Source organism: Calliopsis andreniformis, chromosome 4 (genome assembly GCF_051401765.1).
Source record: "Calliopsis andreniformis isolate RMS-2024a chromosome 4, iyCalAndr_principal, whole genome shotgun sequence".
Lineage (NCBI taxonomy): Eukaryota > Metazoa > Arthropoda > Insecta > Hymenoptera > Andrenidae > Calliopsis > Calliopsis andreniformis.
The window spans coordinates 351950-370726 of record NC_135065.1 but is presented as its reverse complement, the minus strand read 5'-3'; the positions used below and the strand labels follow the sequence as shown (position 1 = coordinate 370726).

At 30.3% G+C, this 18777-nt stretch overlaps 2 protein-coding genes across 3 annotated transcripts; both read left to right on the top strand.

The window, feature by feature from the left end:
• Positions 1-3139: 3139 nt before the first annotated feature.
• Positions 3140-6536, top strand: LOC143178270 (mpv17-like protein 2). 2 transcript variants are annotated; one of them, XM_076376810.1, is made up of 6 exons: positions 3140-3280; positions 3358-3559; positions 3653-3943; positions 4028-4104; positions 5368-5493; positions 5563-6536. In XM_076376810.1, exons 2-6 carry the CDS (start codon positions 3535-3537, stop codon positions 5578-5580), a joined length of 537 nt encoding a protein of 178 aa, XP_076232925.1. In that variant the 5' UTR covers positions 3140-3280; positions 3358-3534; the 3' UTR covers positions 5581-6536. The 2 variants fall into 2 exon arrangements, with proteins under 2 accessions (XP_076232925.1, XP_076232924.1); XM_076376809.1 differs by having other exon boundaries at positions 3653-4104.
• Positions 6537-8988: 2452 nt separating this feature from the next.
• Positions 8989-16884, top strand: Rpl37-1 (ribosomal protein L37-1). Its single transcript, XM_076376087.1, has 4 exons — positions 8989-9123; positions 9451-9586; positions 16139-16223; positions 16396-16884. Exons 1-4 carry the CDS (start codon positions 9121-9123, stop codon positions 16445-16447), a joined length of 276 nt encoding a protein of 91 aa, XP_076232202.1. The 5' UTR covers positions 8989-9120; the 3' UTR covers positions 16448-16884.
• The last annotated feature ends 1893 nt before the right edge of the window (positions 16885-18777 follow it).

The window sequence follows — 18777 nt, the reverse complement described above, 5'->3', positions numbered from 1 at the left end:
CCAAGTTTCTCCTCTATGCGAACAACTTAAAAACCTTTTACATTGTTGCAAATGAATATGACACTATTCTGCTTGAGATTCTTCTCTTGAACTTGGAAAAATGAAGTCATGAAAATAGTCTTATTGTTAGATTCAGTACATCCAAGTGTCTTGTGATCCACTATTTTTTATTTGCATATTGTATTTACCTCTTATCTATTTTTTAATGATCACTATCAGATAATAGGCAATTCAATCTTTTAAACACTTCAATTCATTCGTTGTTTCTCCGCCGTTCTTCGTACTCTTTGCCATGAGCTGTCCACGCTATGCTCAGGACTCGACAGAGGTGTGGCGAAGAAGGGAAGGTGATGGTAGTTTATCGTCCCGCCCTGAAAATGCTGGCTCGCTCAGAGTTACTTTGATGACTCGTGAACCCCTCCCCATGGATTCTTGTTAAATAGCTGTCTCCAATTTCACCCTCTCTTTCTGTATATGAACGGTGGTACGGTACCGATTTCACTTGAGTCATTCGGTCGATGAGGGAAGAGTCGGGACGGAAGGAGAGAATGAGTCGGGGGTAGGTAAATAGTACGAATTAGAATACAAGGAAAAATAAGACTTTCTTTTCTACAAATCAAGTTGGTATCATTTTAATAGGGAGAACACAAGGGATCGATTAGTATTACCTGTGTGAATATCCTATAGCAAATAAGAAACTTGACTTTTTTACTTCTTAATCCTTATTCCTATCCTTATCTTTTATGAACATATCATTTTTGGAGTCAAATTCGGGTCACAGAGGTGAAGGTTTACATTTGATTGGTAACCTTGTGGCAACTCAACAAATGAAGTAGTGGGGATAGCTTCGGTCGAGTAATTTTGATAATGTTAACATAATAAAATTATAAAATACTTAAAAAATTATTTAAAGAAAAATTTATATCGAATAAGAAATAAGATATCAGTTCATTTGCCAGCCGCAGAATTAATCAGAAAAATATCATATTTATGTTCAGCTACACAAACATGTAATTAGTTCAAAATATTATCTATGTAGCTATCATTTATGATTGCAATAATCATATCACTACTACATGAATCACAAAACCAACCGTCAAAAAAGAGGTGCAGAATCCTCCGAACGGCATAGGATGCCTATTTTAAGGACATTTCATGATCACAAATTCCTCCCAAACTCCGCTTCCAACTCCAACTCCGATTCACAGTCCTGCTTCAGACTCGTTTTCATAGCCTGAATGGCTTGTGTGGAAGCAGAAACATACTATTCGTGTCTCACAAGAAGTCTTCTGGAAATCATTAGGGGTAATGTTTCCCAGGGGTTTTCTCCTAGGACACGAATAGTATTTATACCCGACACAGAAGCAGAGGGGTGTAAATTGAAGAGAATTAGCAGGGGCAGAGGCCAAAGCTCGAAGGGGTCCAGGCCTCGGACCATGTGTAGAAGCAGATAAATAGTAGAATTGAGCTCCAGCCAGCGTCTTCAGCACGGGACGACACGCTACCGTTATCTTCCCTTCCTCTCCGCACCACTGCCAAATCACAACTCCATCCGAAACGTGGCTAGCCCACTCGCTCTTTAACATTCACACACAAGCAGGTTCATCTGTAGGAACAGCCGTCACAGACGAAGAGTAGACCGCTCATGTTAACGAGTACGAAGTAACAATGAATAAATTCAAATGTCTAAAAAACTGAATTGCCTATTTTTTTATAGTGATCATTAAAAGATAGATAGGACGTAAATATGATATCCAAAGGAGGAATACTGGCAATAGTTGACCATAAGACACTTGGATAAATTGAATCTAAGATTGTTTTCTTTCATGACTACATTTTTCCAAGTTTAACAGAATAATCTAGCAGAATGGTATCATGTCCATTTACAATAGTGCAAAAGATTTTTAAGTCATCTGCATAAAGGAGAAACTTGGTATTTGTAACAACCCTACAGATATTATTGAAAAAGATTGAACACTACAGGTCCAACCATTGTGATCCTTGAAGGACATTTGAACTAGTTAAATTCTTCTAACGTACTTATTATTAATATTAGTATTTGGGATCTACCTGTTACAAAACTTGAAATTCAATCAAAGAGGAGACCATTAAAGTTGATAGCAGACAGTTTACATAATAATATATAACAAGAGATAAAAGCCTCTAATGGAACTAAATGGTGTATCGACTTGATGTCTTGCTTCAATAATATGTAAAATGGATAGAATGTAATTTATTAAACTGGTTATGGTAAAACAGTCTGCCACAGAACTGTGTTGTTCTTCAGTTAACACATTTTTCAATAAAAAATGATAATCCATGAGAAACTATATTCTTAAATATTCTTGACGTGAGGTTTCATTCGCTTGTCTACCTATAATTAGAAACCAAAAGGCTGTCTTTACTCTTAAATAGAGAAGTAACAAAAATCAAATCCTATGCCTCAGGGTAGATACTTATTGTGAGTTTAAAGTATAGAAGACAATAAATTCACAGATTTCTTGATGTAACAATTTAACCGACAAAGTAACAGGTTGGGTAACCTATTCTTCTGCTCTTCGCAATTAAATAATATGATGTTTCATCATCTCACTTATATGCTAGTGGGTTATTAAATTATTCCATCATTATTAATATTTATTATTGTATCGTATTGTCACATTCAAACAATTATTATTAACTACGCACATTAACCTTTGTGCACTGTTCAACCTATTATCATATTCATATTCTTTGAATGACATCGAGGAAAAACTTCAAATTAAGCCAAATAAATAGTTTACAGGCATTTTACAACTAAACATTTTATGCGTTGATGATGCAAATAATTATTAAGAAGAAATCAATTAATTCGCACTTGTCTAGGTTATAGGATTGACAGTTCCATAATAAGCTATAACCAGCATTTAAAAGGTATCTAGAACGAAAACAATATCAATAAGTATTTTTACTTCTGACCGACGGAGGCAGCGGTTTCGAGGGTTTTCAAATAAAATGATCACTCTATATGTATACTCTAAGGCTTATAGCTTATATCAAGTAGAACTTTATATGATTCTAAATTTAAAACTTAGAGACGGACAGTCTAAACGTCGTTCTAAACGACGGGCCTTAATTATTACGTTAACATTTTTCTAAGCATAGGATAAAAGAGACAATATGTAACAAACAGTAAATACATGAAGATGGGGGGGGAGGGAACACTTACTGCGCAATCGCGGCGGAACATTTGACCGTACAGGATCTTATAAAACTACGATAATTTTGTCCATTTTCATCAGTAAGTCGCGAATTTATTACGCATAATGGTAGTTCCTATCTGTTTCTAAAAATTGTTGACAAAGTTTTGTTTTATAGTTAGCAAAAATAGTATGTTGCGTAGTCGTATTCGACCAATGTTTTGCCTAAATAGGCATCAAAAAATTAGAAGTAATTGTATGATCATATAACAGAACAATAATTATAATTATTATACAATAACAATTAGAACTAAAAGGTCAGAAAAATTATTTAATAACTAAATTTATTGCACAAATGACTATTTCACGCATATTGTTTGGTAAGTGTGAAAGTAATGAAGATGAATTCTTTTAAATTTGAATAAAATACATTAAAAAATTAACTACTATTTTGTGCGTTTTAAATCTATTAGGTAAATATCTTTTGATCACAAATACAGTGAGTTGTGGTCTTATGATGGCAGCAGCAGACATGATACAACAACGTAGTGAACATTGGAAAAAGACTAAGTGCTTATTAAGAAAACATTGCCTGATGGCAGTGTCACCAGAAGAAGAACAGCATAAATTCAACAGTACCATGTCTTCTACTACAGACATATATGTGCATGATTATGTACGAACTAGAAATATGATGAGTGTAGGTTTAATACAGGGCCCTTTCCATCATTGGTTTTATACGGTATTAGATAAAACAATACCTGGTAGGAATGCATTGTCTGTTGCTAAAAAAACATGTCTTGATCAAATAATTGCCAGCCCAACTTGCTTGGGCATATTTTTCATAGGTCTTGGTATTTTGGAATGTCATAAAATTGAAGAAATCTTTGAAGAACTAAGAATAAAGTTGTATGATACTTGGAAGGTATGTGACAAATATTTTTCATTTATAACAGATGTAGTCAATGATTCAAATTTATAATACCATTTCATTCTAAAATGTTATGTACCTTTTAATAGCAATAGAAAGGAAAGTATGTGTATACAGGGTGTTTCCGTTAAGTTATGCCACCATTTTTTAGGCATTTCCGGTAGTGCAATTAAAAAATGTTTCAGACAAAAATTTATCAATACTTTGTTCACTACATGTTCCCATATTCTGAAATCTCAAAAAATGGTTTTTTACGTAAAAAGAATCGAGGTTTTTAACATCATAAGATTGTTACTGATGTTGAGACGAATATAACACATATTATACTATGACCTTGAAATGACCTTGAATTCGAAAATTTTGATATACGTAATTTTAATGAAAAATTATTTCTTACAAAATAAATAAAGTTAAATTAGATGTTCAAACTGCGATTCATCCTCTATAATACAGAGTTCCGCTCTTTGCATTAGATTTTTCGTTGTCGCCATAATTAAGGCGACAACATTATTAATTGCTGTGTCGTATATAACGGATTGCAAAAATCTTGAGTTTTTACGTAAAAAAGCATTTTTTGAGATTTCAGAATATGGAAATATGTAGTCAACAAAGTACTGATAAATTTTTGTCTGAAACATTTTTTAATCGCACTACCGGAAATGCCTAAAAATTGGTGGCATAACTTAACGGAAACACCCTGTAGATACACATTGCAGTATTTATATAGTATAATGTACTTAAAAGAATTAATTTGTTAAATATTAGAGGTGTACAAAAGTTTGTTTTTTTATTTTGTTTTATTTACATGTAAAATAAATGCTACAAATCAATTTTCAAACTGTATTTCCTCATTACATATAACTTTCTGCTAACTCTCTGGTAAGATGCTGATTCTTTTGTGAAAAAAATAGATCAGTTTACAAACTACCTACAGACAATGAAATCTGACAATGAAATATCACTAAAACTTTTGTACACTTAATATGACAGATTCAAATTGTCTAGAATTAAATTTTGTTCATTTACTCTAATTTCTAAGTGTTAGAAGCATAGTAAAATATTCTGAACAAAAGAACTTATTTAAAAAACACATAGTTATACTGTATTTATATCTAAAAACGATTCAAATTATATTCAAAAGTTTTGTGTATCTAATTCCTAAAAGCACTTTATTTTAGTTTCATGATTTCATTGACTTGTGAGAAACTGTAATTTCCTCACCAAAAAGAGCAAAAATAACAAACTTTTGTTTTTAAGGTCGATTGTTGTTTTTGGCCTCCAACACAATGCGTTAATTTCTTCTTTATACCCTTCCGGTACAGAGTGTTATATATAAATTTTATGACAATGATATATGATATTTTCCTGTCATACATAAAATATGTAAGTATTACTTACTCACTGTTAATTGTAATATTTCAATTGATTATACTTATTACTTTTTTCTTATAGGATGTTCAGTATAAGTGACGGAAAATTTCTAGTTTAAATTATTTTAACAATTCTAGATACATATTTTATTATTATACATTAGTAAAACATTATATAAAAAGATTTTTTTTGTAAGATATTGTATGTATGTGCATTATTGCACAACTTTCTTATCAAGTTGTAAACTGATCGGTATTCTTTATATTTCGTCGCGACTAAATGATAACATCAAACACATTAGCTCGGTTGCATAGCGAGTAATAACAATCAAGATAAAGGAGAACAACAAAAATATATTTTGTATATATGTATATAGAGTAACATAGTACACTAAGTATTACGTCTCTATAAAGTTTCGAAATTTTTCGATCTCGTTAATTCAAATGGATTTTATCAATATTTTATCAAGCTTAATATGTATATGCAATTTTCATTTGGTACGATCTGAAGAAATTTTTATTTCCGTCTTATCGTAATAAGCATCCATCAGAAAGGAAGTTGTTTATTATAGTGACATCTTTTGTTTGATATTTGGCGACAATGGGATTACAGAAGTCTCTTAAGCCGCCAGTCGCCAACGAACAAACATCGATTGTTGGAATATAAATTCAAACAATAAATTGAAAAAATAAGTAAATACTTTAGCAGATGTCTGTAATTTGTATGCTCTTTTAAAATAGCTTTCATAAAATGTTGCATTATAACAAAAGTTAAATTATTATATCCAAGCAGTAGTAATAACAAGACATATATGAAAAATTAGTGTTTTAATAGGATATACTATTTTATAGACATACGTAAGTATTAAATAAAATATTGGAATTTGTAGGAACTGTTAAGTAATATTGTACCTTTATTTTCATTTTAGTAAAATTGCCAAAAGTGATTGAAAAATACAAGTTTCTTGTAATAACTTAAAAGTAGTTTTTTCAATATGTGATAAAAAATAAAGAAATGACAGTTTATGTGAAAACCATCTTTTTATAGAAATTAATTTTGGGAATTTATATATACATATCTTATGTATATCAAAATTTAATCAAATTAAGTCAGAAAACATGAATTTAAGAAAAATCTTTTAAAGTTTCATATTAGTATTTCTCATTCAGAACGTGATATATAGTTCTTTTCTACAATGTAATTTTCTCGATTGTTTAAATTCCAAAGAATCATTTTATTATAATATATGTACACTTACAATTTTTCAAATCTGTGAAATATTCCCTTTAAAAGAAGTATCTATCAATATTTCAATATTAAGAGAATTTAATAAAGAAGATATTTACTTGTAACATATGAAATATGAAAACAATTTGGCTTGTTACAATTCCTTTTGTATTTGACTCTTTTGTTTGTAACTGTTTCTATAAAAACAGATAGTTAATAATATTACTTGTATAATATTGGCAAGCCATTTTATACTTAATCTAACATTATTTATATAATAAGGTAATATTAATGAAATGATCGATTGTCTGCTACCTGCGTGTAAAAAGATTCCTTCTTCAAGTACCTTTTACTTTACGTGACAAATTATTTAAAATTATTACAATCGTAATTTTTACATTAAGAAAGAAATTATTCTTATACTTTCTATTTGTAGTTATAAATATTATGAAATTGTATGGTGCATAATAGTGTATGCTATAAAACAATGAAGAGCGAGATCAAAAATATAAACGTGATACATATAATAAAAAATTACTGCATTTTAAAATTCTATATTTTACTTCATTATCCATGGTTAAATTCTTTGCGAAATGGAGGTAGATCCAAAACTCGGGCAGTACCAAGAATCATTAATGCTAAAAAAAAGTACATATAAATTGTAACAATTTTAATTTTAAATATTTATAGTTAAATCTCTTTTGTGTTAGATTAATATAAGCTGAAACTTAATTTATATAAAATATAAATTAATTTAAAATATAACTTAATTTATATAAAATATAAATTAAGTAAGTGTTAAGCAAAATTTAAAAATAAAAAACTTAAACCCAAACTCAAACATGGATTAATTAAAAGAAATGCATCTAATATTACAAAATGTAAATAAAGATCGAATATATATCGGCTGAATTAAATAAAAAATTAATTACAGAAAATGTTTATAGTGAAAAATATAAAAGATGTTCCACTATGATTCAACAACAAAAAAATGTTTAAGAATAATTTAATTTTTCAATAGAGAAAAATACGAAAATATCATATTACCGCTTCCGATTGAATACATTATAGATTTTCCAAAACTATTTTGAAATTTCTTCGTATGATAAGAAACATATAAGCCGGACCCAATAAGACCACAACCGCTAAAAACTCTACATCCAAAACAATCTCGATTTCGATTTTTAATGATACTGGTCACAGTACCCGATGTTTCTACCATTTTTGTTTTCCGACTACGATTGAATATTTTCAGAAAGTCTACGATAAAAAGTTTTGATATGATAATTCAACAATGACTATTTACAACATATTGTGATCGTCATCGCCATGTTTGTTTAAAATTCATCCAACTATGTTCTATATAGGCTGCATTCCGAAATTAGCTAACAGCGCTGAAAGTGCTGCAAATGCGTTCTGAATTCCAAAGTAGCATACTTATTTTATTGAACTGTCAATATTTTAGTACTACCTTTTCACATAAGTCGATTCTAAAGAATTACTCATTTTCAGCTGTTTCTAACCCATGTGAAATAGCTCACACTAGTAACAAATTTTAATAAAATATAAGTCAAAAAATTGCTCTTTAATTGCCCATAATTGCATATCAATTACTTTTAATTGCTCACTTTTAGTTTTCGAGATATTTTCAAAAAATTTTTGTGGGCATTTAGGAACTTTTATGTGTTGGCAACAGTCATTCCATATCACAAAACTTCTAAAGTAATCCACAAAACGATCTAACGAGACTACAAAAAATTTGCTCTTGGCTTAGAATTAATTGCTCAACCTTTAATAAGCAACAATTAGGTCAATAAACAGCAAATTTTATAAATAAAAATTTGAAACTGAAATCTAGTAATTTCCAAGTGCGCACGCGCATATTTTCAGTAACATTAATCAGATCGTAGGTTCGCATTGACATGAAAACTCAAAAACTTGCTCCACCACATTGCGCAGTGACTTAAATAATTGCTCTTTAATTGCTCCTTACTGTCCTGTAATTAATTTTAAATGCTTACTCGTAATTTTATAAAATTGTCCTTTATTGCTCTGTAATTAGTTTTAATTGCTCGTCTCTCGTTTTCGAGAAATCTGTAAAAGAAGCATCGTGCTATTCGCACCGATGCGAAGTTGGTTGCACGTGTCAGCTGCTAAGTTACACGACGCATAAAACTTGTCGTATCTCAATAGATGACGGCTTACACAAATGCTCTTTATTTGCTTCTTGCTGCCTTGTAATTAACTGTAATTACTCACTCGTAGTTTTCGAAAAATCTGTACAAAAATCATCGTGCTATTTACATGAGTTTTATAAACTGAGTTCCTCACTGTACGACAGATGGCGCTGCAGTAAGAATTCCTCAAATCTGAACAGTAAATTAGGTCTTGTAAGATCTTCCTTCGTGTAAGATGGTGAGCATAAATTTGAACAATTAAAATCTAACAATTATAGAACAATCATAAAAATTAATCACATTAAAACTACATGATATGTTTTATTAATTGTGATAGAAGTAACATGTAGTAATAGTTATAATAAAAGAAACCAAAATCAATAAATTATACATGTAATATTGTTGTAGAGGTTATAAGAGAATGTTTATTATTTAACACGCGGTTTAAAATAAGAAATGTTAATTTTAATAATGTCAACTTTGTAAAATAGAAATATTTTATTCTAGTGATTACAAAAATGAAACAGTGTGAAATTGAAAGCATATCTTATTTTGATGTTCGCAGACGAAAGGTACATCGAGTTTTGGTAAACGGCGAAATAAGACTCATACATTGTGCAGACGATGTGGTCGTAGCTCTTATCACATTCAGAAATCACAATGTGCACAGTGTGGATACCCTAAGAAGAAGATGAGATCATGTAAGTTGATTATTTTTTTAAATATAATTGAAAGTACCTATGTACTTACTTTTGTGTATAGGATATATGAAAAGTAATAGATAATGTTTTTATGAGTAAAAACTTGTCATAAACTTGTTTATGACATTGAACATTAATGTTAGATTTACGAATGCATCAATTTAACACAAGAAATTTTTAAAGTTAATACAACAATTAAAAAATATAAAGTTATGAAACACGTGAAAATAAAAGTTCCTTTTTTTCTTCAATCTTGTTTTTTCTCACTTGCTTCATATTTTATACTTTGAACCTTTAAGTGGAAACAAAGATGAAACAATATATTGATCCTTGAAAATATACCTGATTTACAATAAATACTTTTGTCATATGTGAGACATAATAAACACTTCGAACCTATTACAAAAATAGAAATAGAAATTTTAACAAATAAAACATAAAGAACAGTTTATATAATTGTATATATTTGAATAAATTTACAATTCGTACTTATAATTAACTTTTATGTCAATAACTGGGTATGTAGGTGCCTGTTTCCCCATTTTTTTAAGGGACCACAATTTTAGTTATTGACATAAAAATTAATTTGAAGCAATGTTCCCTTGTTGGATTTGTGAAAAAGAAACAGTTCTACTTGATAATAGAAAGAAATATTAATGTATTATCAGAATATGAATATTTAACAGGACTTCTTTCAAAAATCAGACAATGATCAGTAAATTAAAAAGAGATTGATAAACAAATCTAAGGTATGTTCAATGAGTTGAGGTGTCAGATGTAAATAGAATTGTCACATCTTAAAGTATTTATATGAAAGGGGCAGCAATCATAACTATGAGCTGGCAATGATTATCAAACATTAGTCAGTTAATATTAAGGATTAGTTTGTAACATCATCTAAAAAGCGTCAAGTTATACAAGCTGTAAAATGTATACATTTCAATATTTTAAGTAGTGATAGAAGACCGCAAATGGGTTACAAATTGTCCTCTAACATAGTATCCAATCCGTTTCCATTTTGCAATAATAATGCTTTAAAATTAATATGTCTCTATGGTAAATTAATAGTTTGAGGATTTTGTAATTTTACATATACGTTGAGGAAGAGCAACAAAAGAAAAAAGTCTTAATACATTTTGTTGTATTTCTTTTACGGTTTAACATTTATAAAACTTTAAAACTTTAAAAATGGATATGAATGTATGTAATACATACAGATGAAGCTTAAACCAAAAAACTGCCAGTAGTCCACTGTTCTAGATGACCGAGCAGCCTAGAAAGTAGGGATTGTTACAGTAGGAGTCTTATTCAAGAAATTGTGTCTATAGGGTCTTAATACATGTTGAGAGCCTTCCAAAACAGACACAACTTTCACCAACAATCAAATCAGATGCTCTAGATCGGAGATTCTCAAACTTATTTAGTCTACCGCCCCTTTTTTACATAAAGAATTACTCAGCACCCCCCTCTCCTCTGAAAATACCCTACAACCTAATAAAAAAAATGCTGCAAATAATAAACATTATATTCAAATATTAAAATAAAATCATTTATTCAAACATTTAACAGTTAACAGTTAACAATTAACAATAGTAAAATGGAAACCAGAAATAACATTTAATGGGAAGGATGAATCTGATGAATTTCTATCAATTTGTTAATATTTGGCTCTATCTTCGTCAGTAACATTCTTAAATCACCGCGATCAGTTATTTGCAGTCGGTTTCTTTCTTTAGTCAACAAATTTGTAACTGCACTGAACCCATGTTCTACTAGATATGATGAAAGAAATGCAATTAAAAACTTTTGTACAATGGCATATAATCTAGGATAAAGTGTAGGTATCTTAGGTAGATTTGGTAGCTGCCTTTGAATTTAAATTTAAATTCCTCGTTTGTTATTAATTCTATCAGTTCTTCTTGTAATTTTGGAGGTTCTTCCGCATTAGTACTTGAAAAGGGATCCAAAACCCAATCAGGTATGTCCATACTAAGAATATCTTCAAATCGCTTATTGAAGTCAGAATGGAGAATCTCCAAGTGCTGGCAATAGATAAACAAGTCTTCATCTTGTTTTTCTAATGCAGATAAATTTGGAAACTGACTGAATTCCCCACGTCCTAAGTTTCGTTTGTACAGAAGAAATTTCGTCAAAAACGCGGAAATGACCGCTTTTGTCTTGATTAAGTTCAGTTCATCGCCTTGAAGCTGCAGATTTGTTTCATTAAATTTATTAAATAAATCTGTCAAATAAGCTATATCATTTTTAGAGTTAATCAAATTGACTCGTAAAGTATTATCATAGTTTTCGAGGAATTCTAATACAGATTCAAAGACTTTGTAAAACCGATTCAAACATGCACCTTTCGATAGCCAACGAACTTCCATGTAACGCAGTAAGCGATTGAAGTCTTCATTGTTTTCAATACAAAGTTGTTTAAACAGTCTGTCATTCAACGAATTGCTCCTGATTTTGTTTATTAGTTTAATGATATGATGTAATGGCTTATTTAGACGTTCACTCAGATTTTTAGCAACTAAATGTTGACGATGAATGACACAGTGTACAGCGAATACATATGGTGCTGCTTTTTTTAAATATGCAAGAAAACCCGTGTAACGCCCTACCATCGCTGGAACACCATCAATAGCGACGGACAAGATATTACTCAGAGGAAAATCCTTTTCTTTAAGGAACTCTTCCAATGTATGAAATATCGATACTCCTTTAGTATTAGTTTGCAAATTTTCAGCAAATAATAATTCTTGATAAATTGTTTCTTCTTTTATGAATCGCACATATGTTAAAAGTAAAGCTTCATTTCCTGGCAAAGTTGACTGATCAAGTTGTATAGAAAATTTTTTAGCCATTTTGAGCCATTTCGTCAATTTTTCTTTGCACAGTATTATTGCTTAAAGAAATTTTCTTGGTAATATCAGACGCTGGTTTATGTAGCATAGTACGTACTACCTCACTAATAGCCGGTAAAATTAGTTCTTCGCCAATAGTGTGCGGTTTTCCAGATTTAGCAATTAGTAACGAAATGTTATAAGAAGCACGTAATCCATCGTTATCTTGTTTGTAAGCTACTGAAAAGAGTTTTTCCAATGTTAGCTGTCTAAAAAAGGTTTCTTTAAGTGTTTCAAATTTTTCAAAGACTTGAAACTTAAGTGTTTCAAAATTGAGAAATCCTTATTTCTCTTATCAAGATGAATTTTTGTCAAATGTTCTTATAATCTTGAAGGCTCCATAGCTTCATTTGAAAAAACTTTTTTGCAAATTAGACACATCGGTATATACCGTTTGTAGGCGACTGTATTGTCTACATTTGTTTTAGATTCAGCCATAATATTATCTATAAAAAAAATGGTATTGATTCGTTTATTAATCATAACAAAAATGATAAAATTGGTAAGTGACATAACAATTTATATAATTGAAAAAGTATAAGTATTTCAATTCAAATCATTTTCATTTATTAGAACCAAAATGGGTATACTATTATACAGTGGTTTTTACGAAAAACTTGAATAGTAATGAGACTAATAAACTGGATTTTTACATTCGAGATAATATGCGTTCGATATTAAACTGTGCAATAACAAACTAAAATCAAGAAATAATTAACTTAAAAAATACATCAATATGCAATTTAAAATCAGTTATTTATAGTTTGATACAGTATCAATAATTTTTTTTACGATTTCGTTCTCTTATTTTCCTTAACATTTTAATAAAAGTTTGATAAATATATTAATTATACCCTTTAAACAGTATTGTACCGACGAGCCTGCTATTATTTTGCAATTAGCAAGCACTAGACTAGAAGACACAAACGTATGGCGAATGTGTAAAAGAAACTGTATAAGTATACTCACGTGTACCTTGCTGTTTTATTAAAATTATTTTCAATAATCATGTTAAAATTCGTAGTCTATATTATAATTACAATTGAAAAATGTATCCTTTGATTCATAAAATAAACTTCAAACTTTAAATTACAAAATTATATTCATATATTTCACAAAATAAACTTAAAACAAACTCAAATATATTGAGATATTTAAGGGTTTGCGTTTGAATCCATTTAAAAATATTGGTAAGCGTTAATCAATGCGGGTGATGTTTTTAACACTATAAACCTGTTAAATTTTATTATACAATAATAATTATTAAAACTGTTAAAGAAAATAAATGATTTTTTAGCTTCAAATAGACTTATACTACTTTCAATAAGAACATATTATAAGAAATAAAAACAAATGGAAATTTAAGTCCATATTTTCATAGACATTGGCTTTACTGAAGTGGATTTTTTAATATAAAGAATAATAATTAAAATTAAAACATGTAAATACACGAATAATCAAGTTTATTAAGAATTAATAAGAATGTATTTTGTTTCTCAAAATCCACCATTTCCCCAAAAAAATGAAAAAGGAATATCCGACCTTCCTCAGCAATATGATTCTTGCACACTTTCACACATTTGCAATCCTTATTTTCGAATTTCTTTGCAGGAATAATATTTCCAGTTTTTGTATAATATTTTTCACCTCTATTTCTTTTGACTTTCCTCGTCTTCTGGTTATTATTTTCATAATGTGATTGAAAATTAGTAATGTCGTCTTCGTTAGTGGTTGAATCTGTTAATTCTAAAATTCTAATCCTTTTCTTAGTTTGGAACAATCTTGAATTAATACTGCTCAAACTGCTTTCATTATCTGAATCACAATTTCGTCTTTTCTTTCTAATATTCATGAGTCTTATTTTTATAATAAAAAAAATTCCAATATTCCCGCAAAAGAATTTATTACTCTTACTTACCAACATCACTATCAAACCAAATTGGGACAGTATCGTCTTTTTGATAGGTATGTGAACTCATTGTAATAACTATATGAAATATTATTTATCTAAAACTTTGATTCTCCGCACTGATAACAATTATATTTAAATAATGCTCACGTTGCAATCGATTAGTATAAGAAACATAAACTAAACAGTAGAACTTGCGAAAGAATACTAAACAAAATTAGTGAAATTACTTCTCACCACATCATCATGGTAATAATACCGTTATCTTGTTTACGATGTTATTTTTAAGGCACTAGCTAATATCTGCTAAAGGACAGTGCACACTGAAGTCGTAATAATCAATAATAATTGCAATTAGAAAGTTGTTTTAACTATGATTATTAAAAATGAACTTATTCCACTTCCAAAAAAGAATTTTTGCGATAACATTTTATAGCTAAAATTCTTTTGATTATTTTATCAAGAAATCGTGCTCCATTCAATGTATGATTATAAATATAAAAAGAGGATGTCTATGCCTTACTAAAATTACCGTTAACTCATTTTTTTCCAAAAGTGGACTTATACCACTTTCAAAAATAACGGCTCATTTAAATTTCATTCCATTATCTGCAACGCAAAATTCTACTCTATCTAATAAAGTCCGATGCATAGCTTGAATTAAAGAAGTCCTTTCTACGTTTCTACAAGTGTGATTTACGCATTGTTTTAGATGTTCAATACTATTTACGGGTCTTCCATAAACAACGTTCATATGGTTTCTGTGTCTATTATGACAAATGTCTTTTCAATTGACTCGTGACGATTTTTAAATGCACGGTCAATAATAAGGCAAGTCATTGAATTCGTCTGAATATCGTCTGCAAAATTACGGAGTTCAAATTAAATGATTTCGTTTAAAAACATCACGTTGACCTTAATTTTTTGCTAAAAACAAATTTTTTTTAAATTGTTATTTTTAGCTGGTTAAACAGTGACTAACATTTGTACGAAACATTCTTTCCTCAGACTATCGGAAGTGGTTGAAAAACCGTGGGGACTGATTTATGATATGTTGTACCCAGTATGCAACTACTACATATTATTATCTAAAAGGGTCTAGCCGGATAAGGAGGTCAAAAGTACTCCTAAACCAAATTCGACTTGCGATGTGTCATTCGATAGCTTATCACAAAGAACTGGTTTGTGCCAATTTTCAACCCTCTCTCTTAATCTGAGGTAGTAATGGGGGTAAATAGAAAATCACGTCTTTTGGAAATTCGACAAAAAATCAAAGAGATTTCAGACATCAAAAGATACATTATGTAGAATTTTTTGAGATTTTTAAAACAATGATTAAAGCCGTGAAAAATAAAAAACGCAAAAAAAATGTCAAAATATGCGGATTTCGCATTGAAGCAATCGCGGAACTACAATCATATTTTTACAATAAATGTATATAGTTATTACTAGTATGCTTGTCTTTTTTCAAATTTGTCAGTTTGGTAGGTTTGTAATTAAAAAAATTAAAAATCGAAAAATTCCAGGTTTTAAAAACATCACGACTAATTTCCAAAAAAGATGAATTTTGGTTTAGGGGCATTTTTGACGCCCTTATCCGGCTAAGCTCTTTATAAATAAGTGCAATAATACCTTTAAAAAGATTAAATCAGAATGCAGTTTACATGACATTCTTAATTTCTTTATGCCCAAAAATTTACTATAACTAATAAATACTATTGTATTTGTTATTAGATAATTGGTCAATAAAAGCTAAAAGGAGGAAGACCACTGGTACTGGCCGTATGCGTTACTTGAAAATTGTTCGTCGTAAATTCAAGTAAGTTTAATATTAAACACAACACACAGTTGCTTAAATAATGTCGATCATTCGAAAAGTATTTATTTATATGTACTTTGACAAAGAGAGAATTGTTTAAAAGACACTATTAGTTTATACATTAATATAGTTTATACAAGTAACTTTATTAATTATCGTTTATATTTTTTAGGAATGGATTCAGGGAAGGTTTACCAAAACCAAAAACTGTTTCAACTAAATAACCTTAAATTTGGTCATTGAGTTATACATTTATAAGACTTTGACTTTCAATAAAAATTTAAAAAACTGTAAATTATTTTGTATATAGTGTAGTTTCATTCGAAGCATGGGAACTAGACTTCGATATAAGCACATTTTCCTTGTAGCTAAAAAATGTGACGGAAAAGAAACAAAAATACTGATAGTTTATTTTTCGAGACAATTAATTTTAATTTGTTAACTTATTTTAACACGTTCTGTGCCCAAATGAAACTGACGCTTCATTTGAAAATTGCCAGCCATGCAGCTCATCGTTAACTGAACACAGGTGTTTCACGCGATGCCGCGTGGACAGCAACTTGCGAAGTTTTGGAAGTGTTCCAAAAACGGTACACGTGGCACGAAATGTGTTAAGAACTTGAGATAATATGTGTACAAAAATATACAAATATGTAAAGTATCTACAAATGTATGTATACTAAATGTTCAATTCCATATAAAAAAGGTTCAAATTTTAAGAGGTCACATAACACACTTATTCTTAAAATAATGTTTCAATGGTATATACAGTATGTCTGTTGTGTTATCTGGAAACGTATAAATATCTCGAAAATTATGCATGACACTGAAAAATATTTCAGACAAATGTATAGTACTAAGGGGGACACATCGTGATGCTTAATATTTGATTTTACATTGACCTTGGAAAGCCTTCTCATGGTTACGTTTAATTTTTTAAATTACACTTTTTATTCGATATTTTTGTAACTGACGTCAGCTACAATGCGTAGACGAGTATACAGAATACACTGAACATTCAATGCTTTTTTTGTCTCACGTGTTTGCAGCTCTAGAGCCCCATTGCCATTTTCATGTTATGCTCTCAACGTTATCGGCTTTGCATGAAATAAAAATGCAGCAGTGTAAGCGGTAAGAATAACAATTATAATACCGATCTGAAATTAAATACAATGTGTGCCGAAAGATTAGTCTATTAGATTAGATAATTAGATTATTACAAATTGATATAACCACCGGCGAAATATAAGACATACTTTGGCAATGATAATATACTAGTTCGATCGAAAGCCACAGTTCAGGTTTAGGCGCGAGCCTTTATCGGGACTGGTAGTCGGTTTCCTTTGCTGTCGGCCGCGGAGATAATTGATACACGATAGCAGAAGCAAAAATAAAAAGTCTCGCTTGATCGTTGATGCTTGAGCTCGAAGCCCGAAATCAATGACGTCATAAAAGACAAGCGTAGCAATTAGGGATTAAGATTAAGAAAAATTGAAATTTCTTATTTGTAAACGGATTTTTACGCGAGTAACGCCAATCGATTGTGTTCAGTTGGAATCCCGATAGACTGAAGAATACAAGGTCTACTATTTAATTAGCAATGTATTTCAGTAGGTTACAACACTTCAAGATTTGCAAGCTGGACTGATAAAGATTCAGAGTGCAGAAGAGTACAAAAGAGAATCTACCTCTTGAGTTTACAGACATATACAGGGTGTTCAAAAAAAACCATTCAATATTTATATAGTATATAGGATACATTGTACTGAGTAAAAAAGCTTTAGTAAACATAGGTCGAAAGGTTAACCGTTTCTGAGATATAAACATTTTTGTTTGCTAGTATCATGATTGACTTATTACTGAATTTTCGATGTTTACAGAAGATTTTCCACGTGTCCACCTTCCATTTCTACACACGCTTGGTATCTTCGTTTTACAGAGTCGCGAACTCTCGAAAATTCTACATTTCTGTCGAATTGTTTGACAAGCATGGTGGATTCGGTTACATAATTCTTCTAAATCATTTATCGGCGAGGAATACACTAGGCTTTTTAAATATCCCCATAAAAAGAAGTCCAAAGGGTTTAAATCGTGGGATCGAGGAGGCCATGCAACTGGTCCACCACATCCAATCCACCTTTGACCGAACACCATGTTTAAGTGGTCTCTCACATTACGCACAAAATGAGGTGGTGCCCCATCATGCATGCACCACATCGATAATCTTTCTGCCAAAGGCATATCATCCAAGTACTGAGGTAATGTATTCACCAAGAAGTTGAAATAAGCAGCACCTGAAAGCCAATTTGGGAGTATTACAGGGCCAATAAGGCGATCTCCCACAATGCCCATCCAAACATTTAACGAGAAATGGTGTTAGTGATTTGTTTGAATAAATGCATGAGGATTCTCTTCCGTCCATACGTGATTATTATGGAAATTCGGATTCACAGCACATTTTGTGAGTAGCCACTGTGAAAATTCTGTTCTTGCTTGATAGTCCGGTAGAGTGAGGGCTTGTGCCCGTTGGATATGGTATGGATAGAGTAACTGC

Excerpts from the sequence above, each read along its gene's own strand:
- LOC143178270 (XM_076376809.1), top strand. The coding sequence starts at position 3,535 with ATGACTATTTCACGCATATTGTTTG. Across the intron at positions 3,560-3,652 it reads TATTTCACGCATATTGTTTG|GTAAATATCTTTTGATCACA; the intron begins GTAAGTGTGAAA and ends TAAATCTATTAG. Across the intron at positions 4,105-5,367 it reads AGTTGTATGATACTTGGAAG|GTCGATTGTTGTTTTTGGCC; the intron begins GTATGTGACAAA and ends TTTGTTTTTAAG.
- Rpl37-1 (XM_076376087.1), top strand. Across the intron at positions 9,587-16,138 it reads TAAGAAGAAGATGAGATCAT|ATAATTGGTCAATAAAAGCT; the intron begins GTAAGTTGATTA and ends ATTTGTTATTAG. Across the intron at positions 16,224-16,395 it reads ATTGTTCGTCGTAAATTCAA|GAATGGATTCAGGGAAGGTT; the intron begins GTAAGTTTAATA and ends TATATTTTTTAG.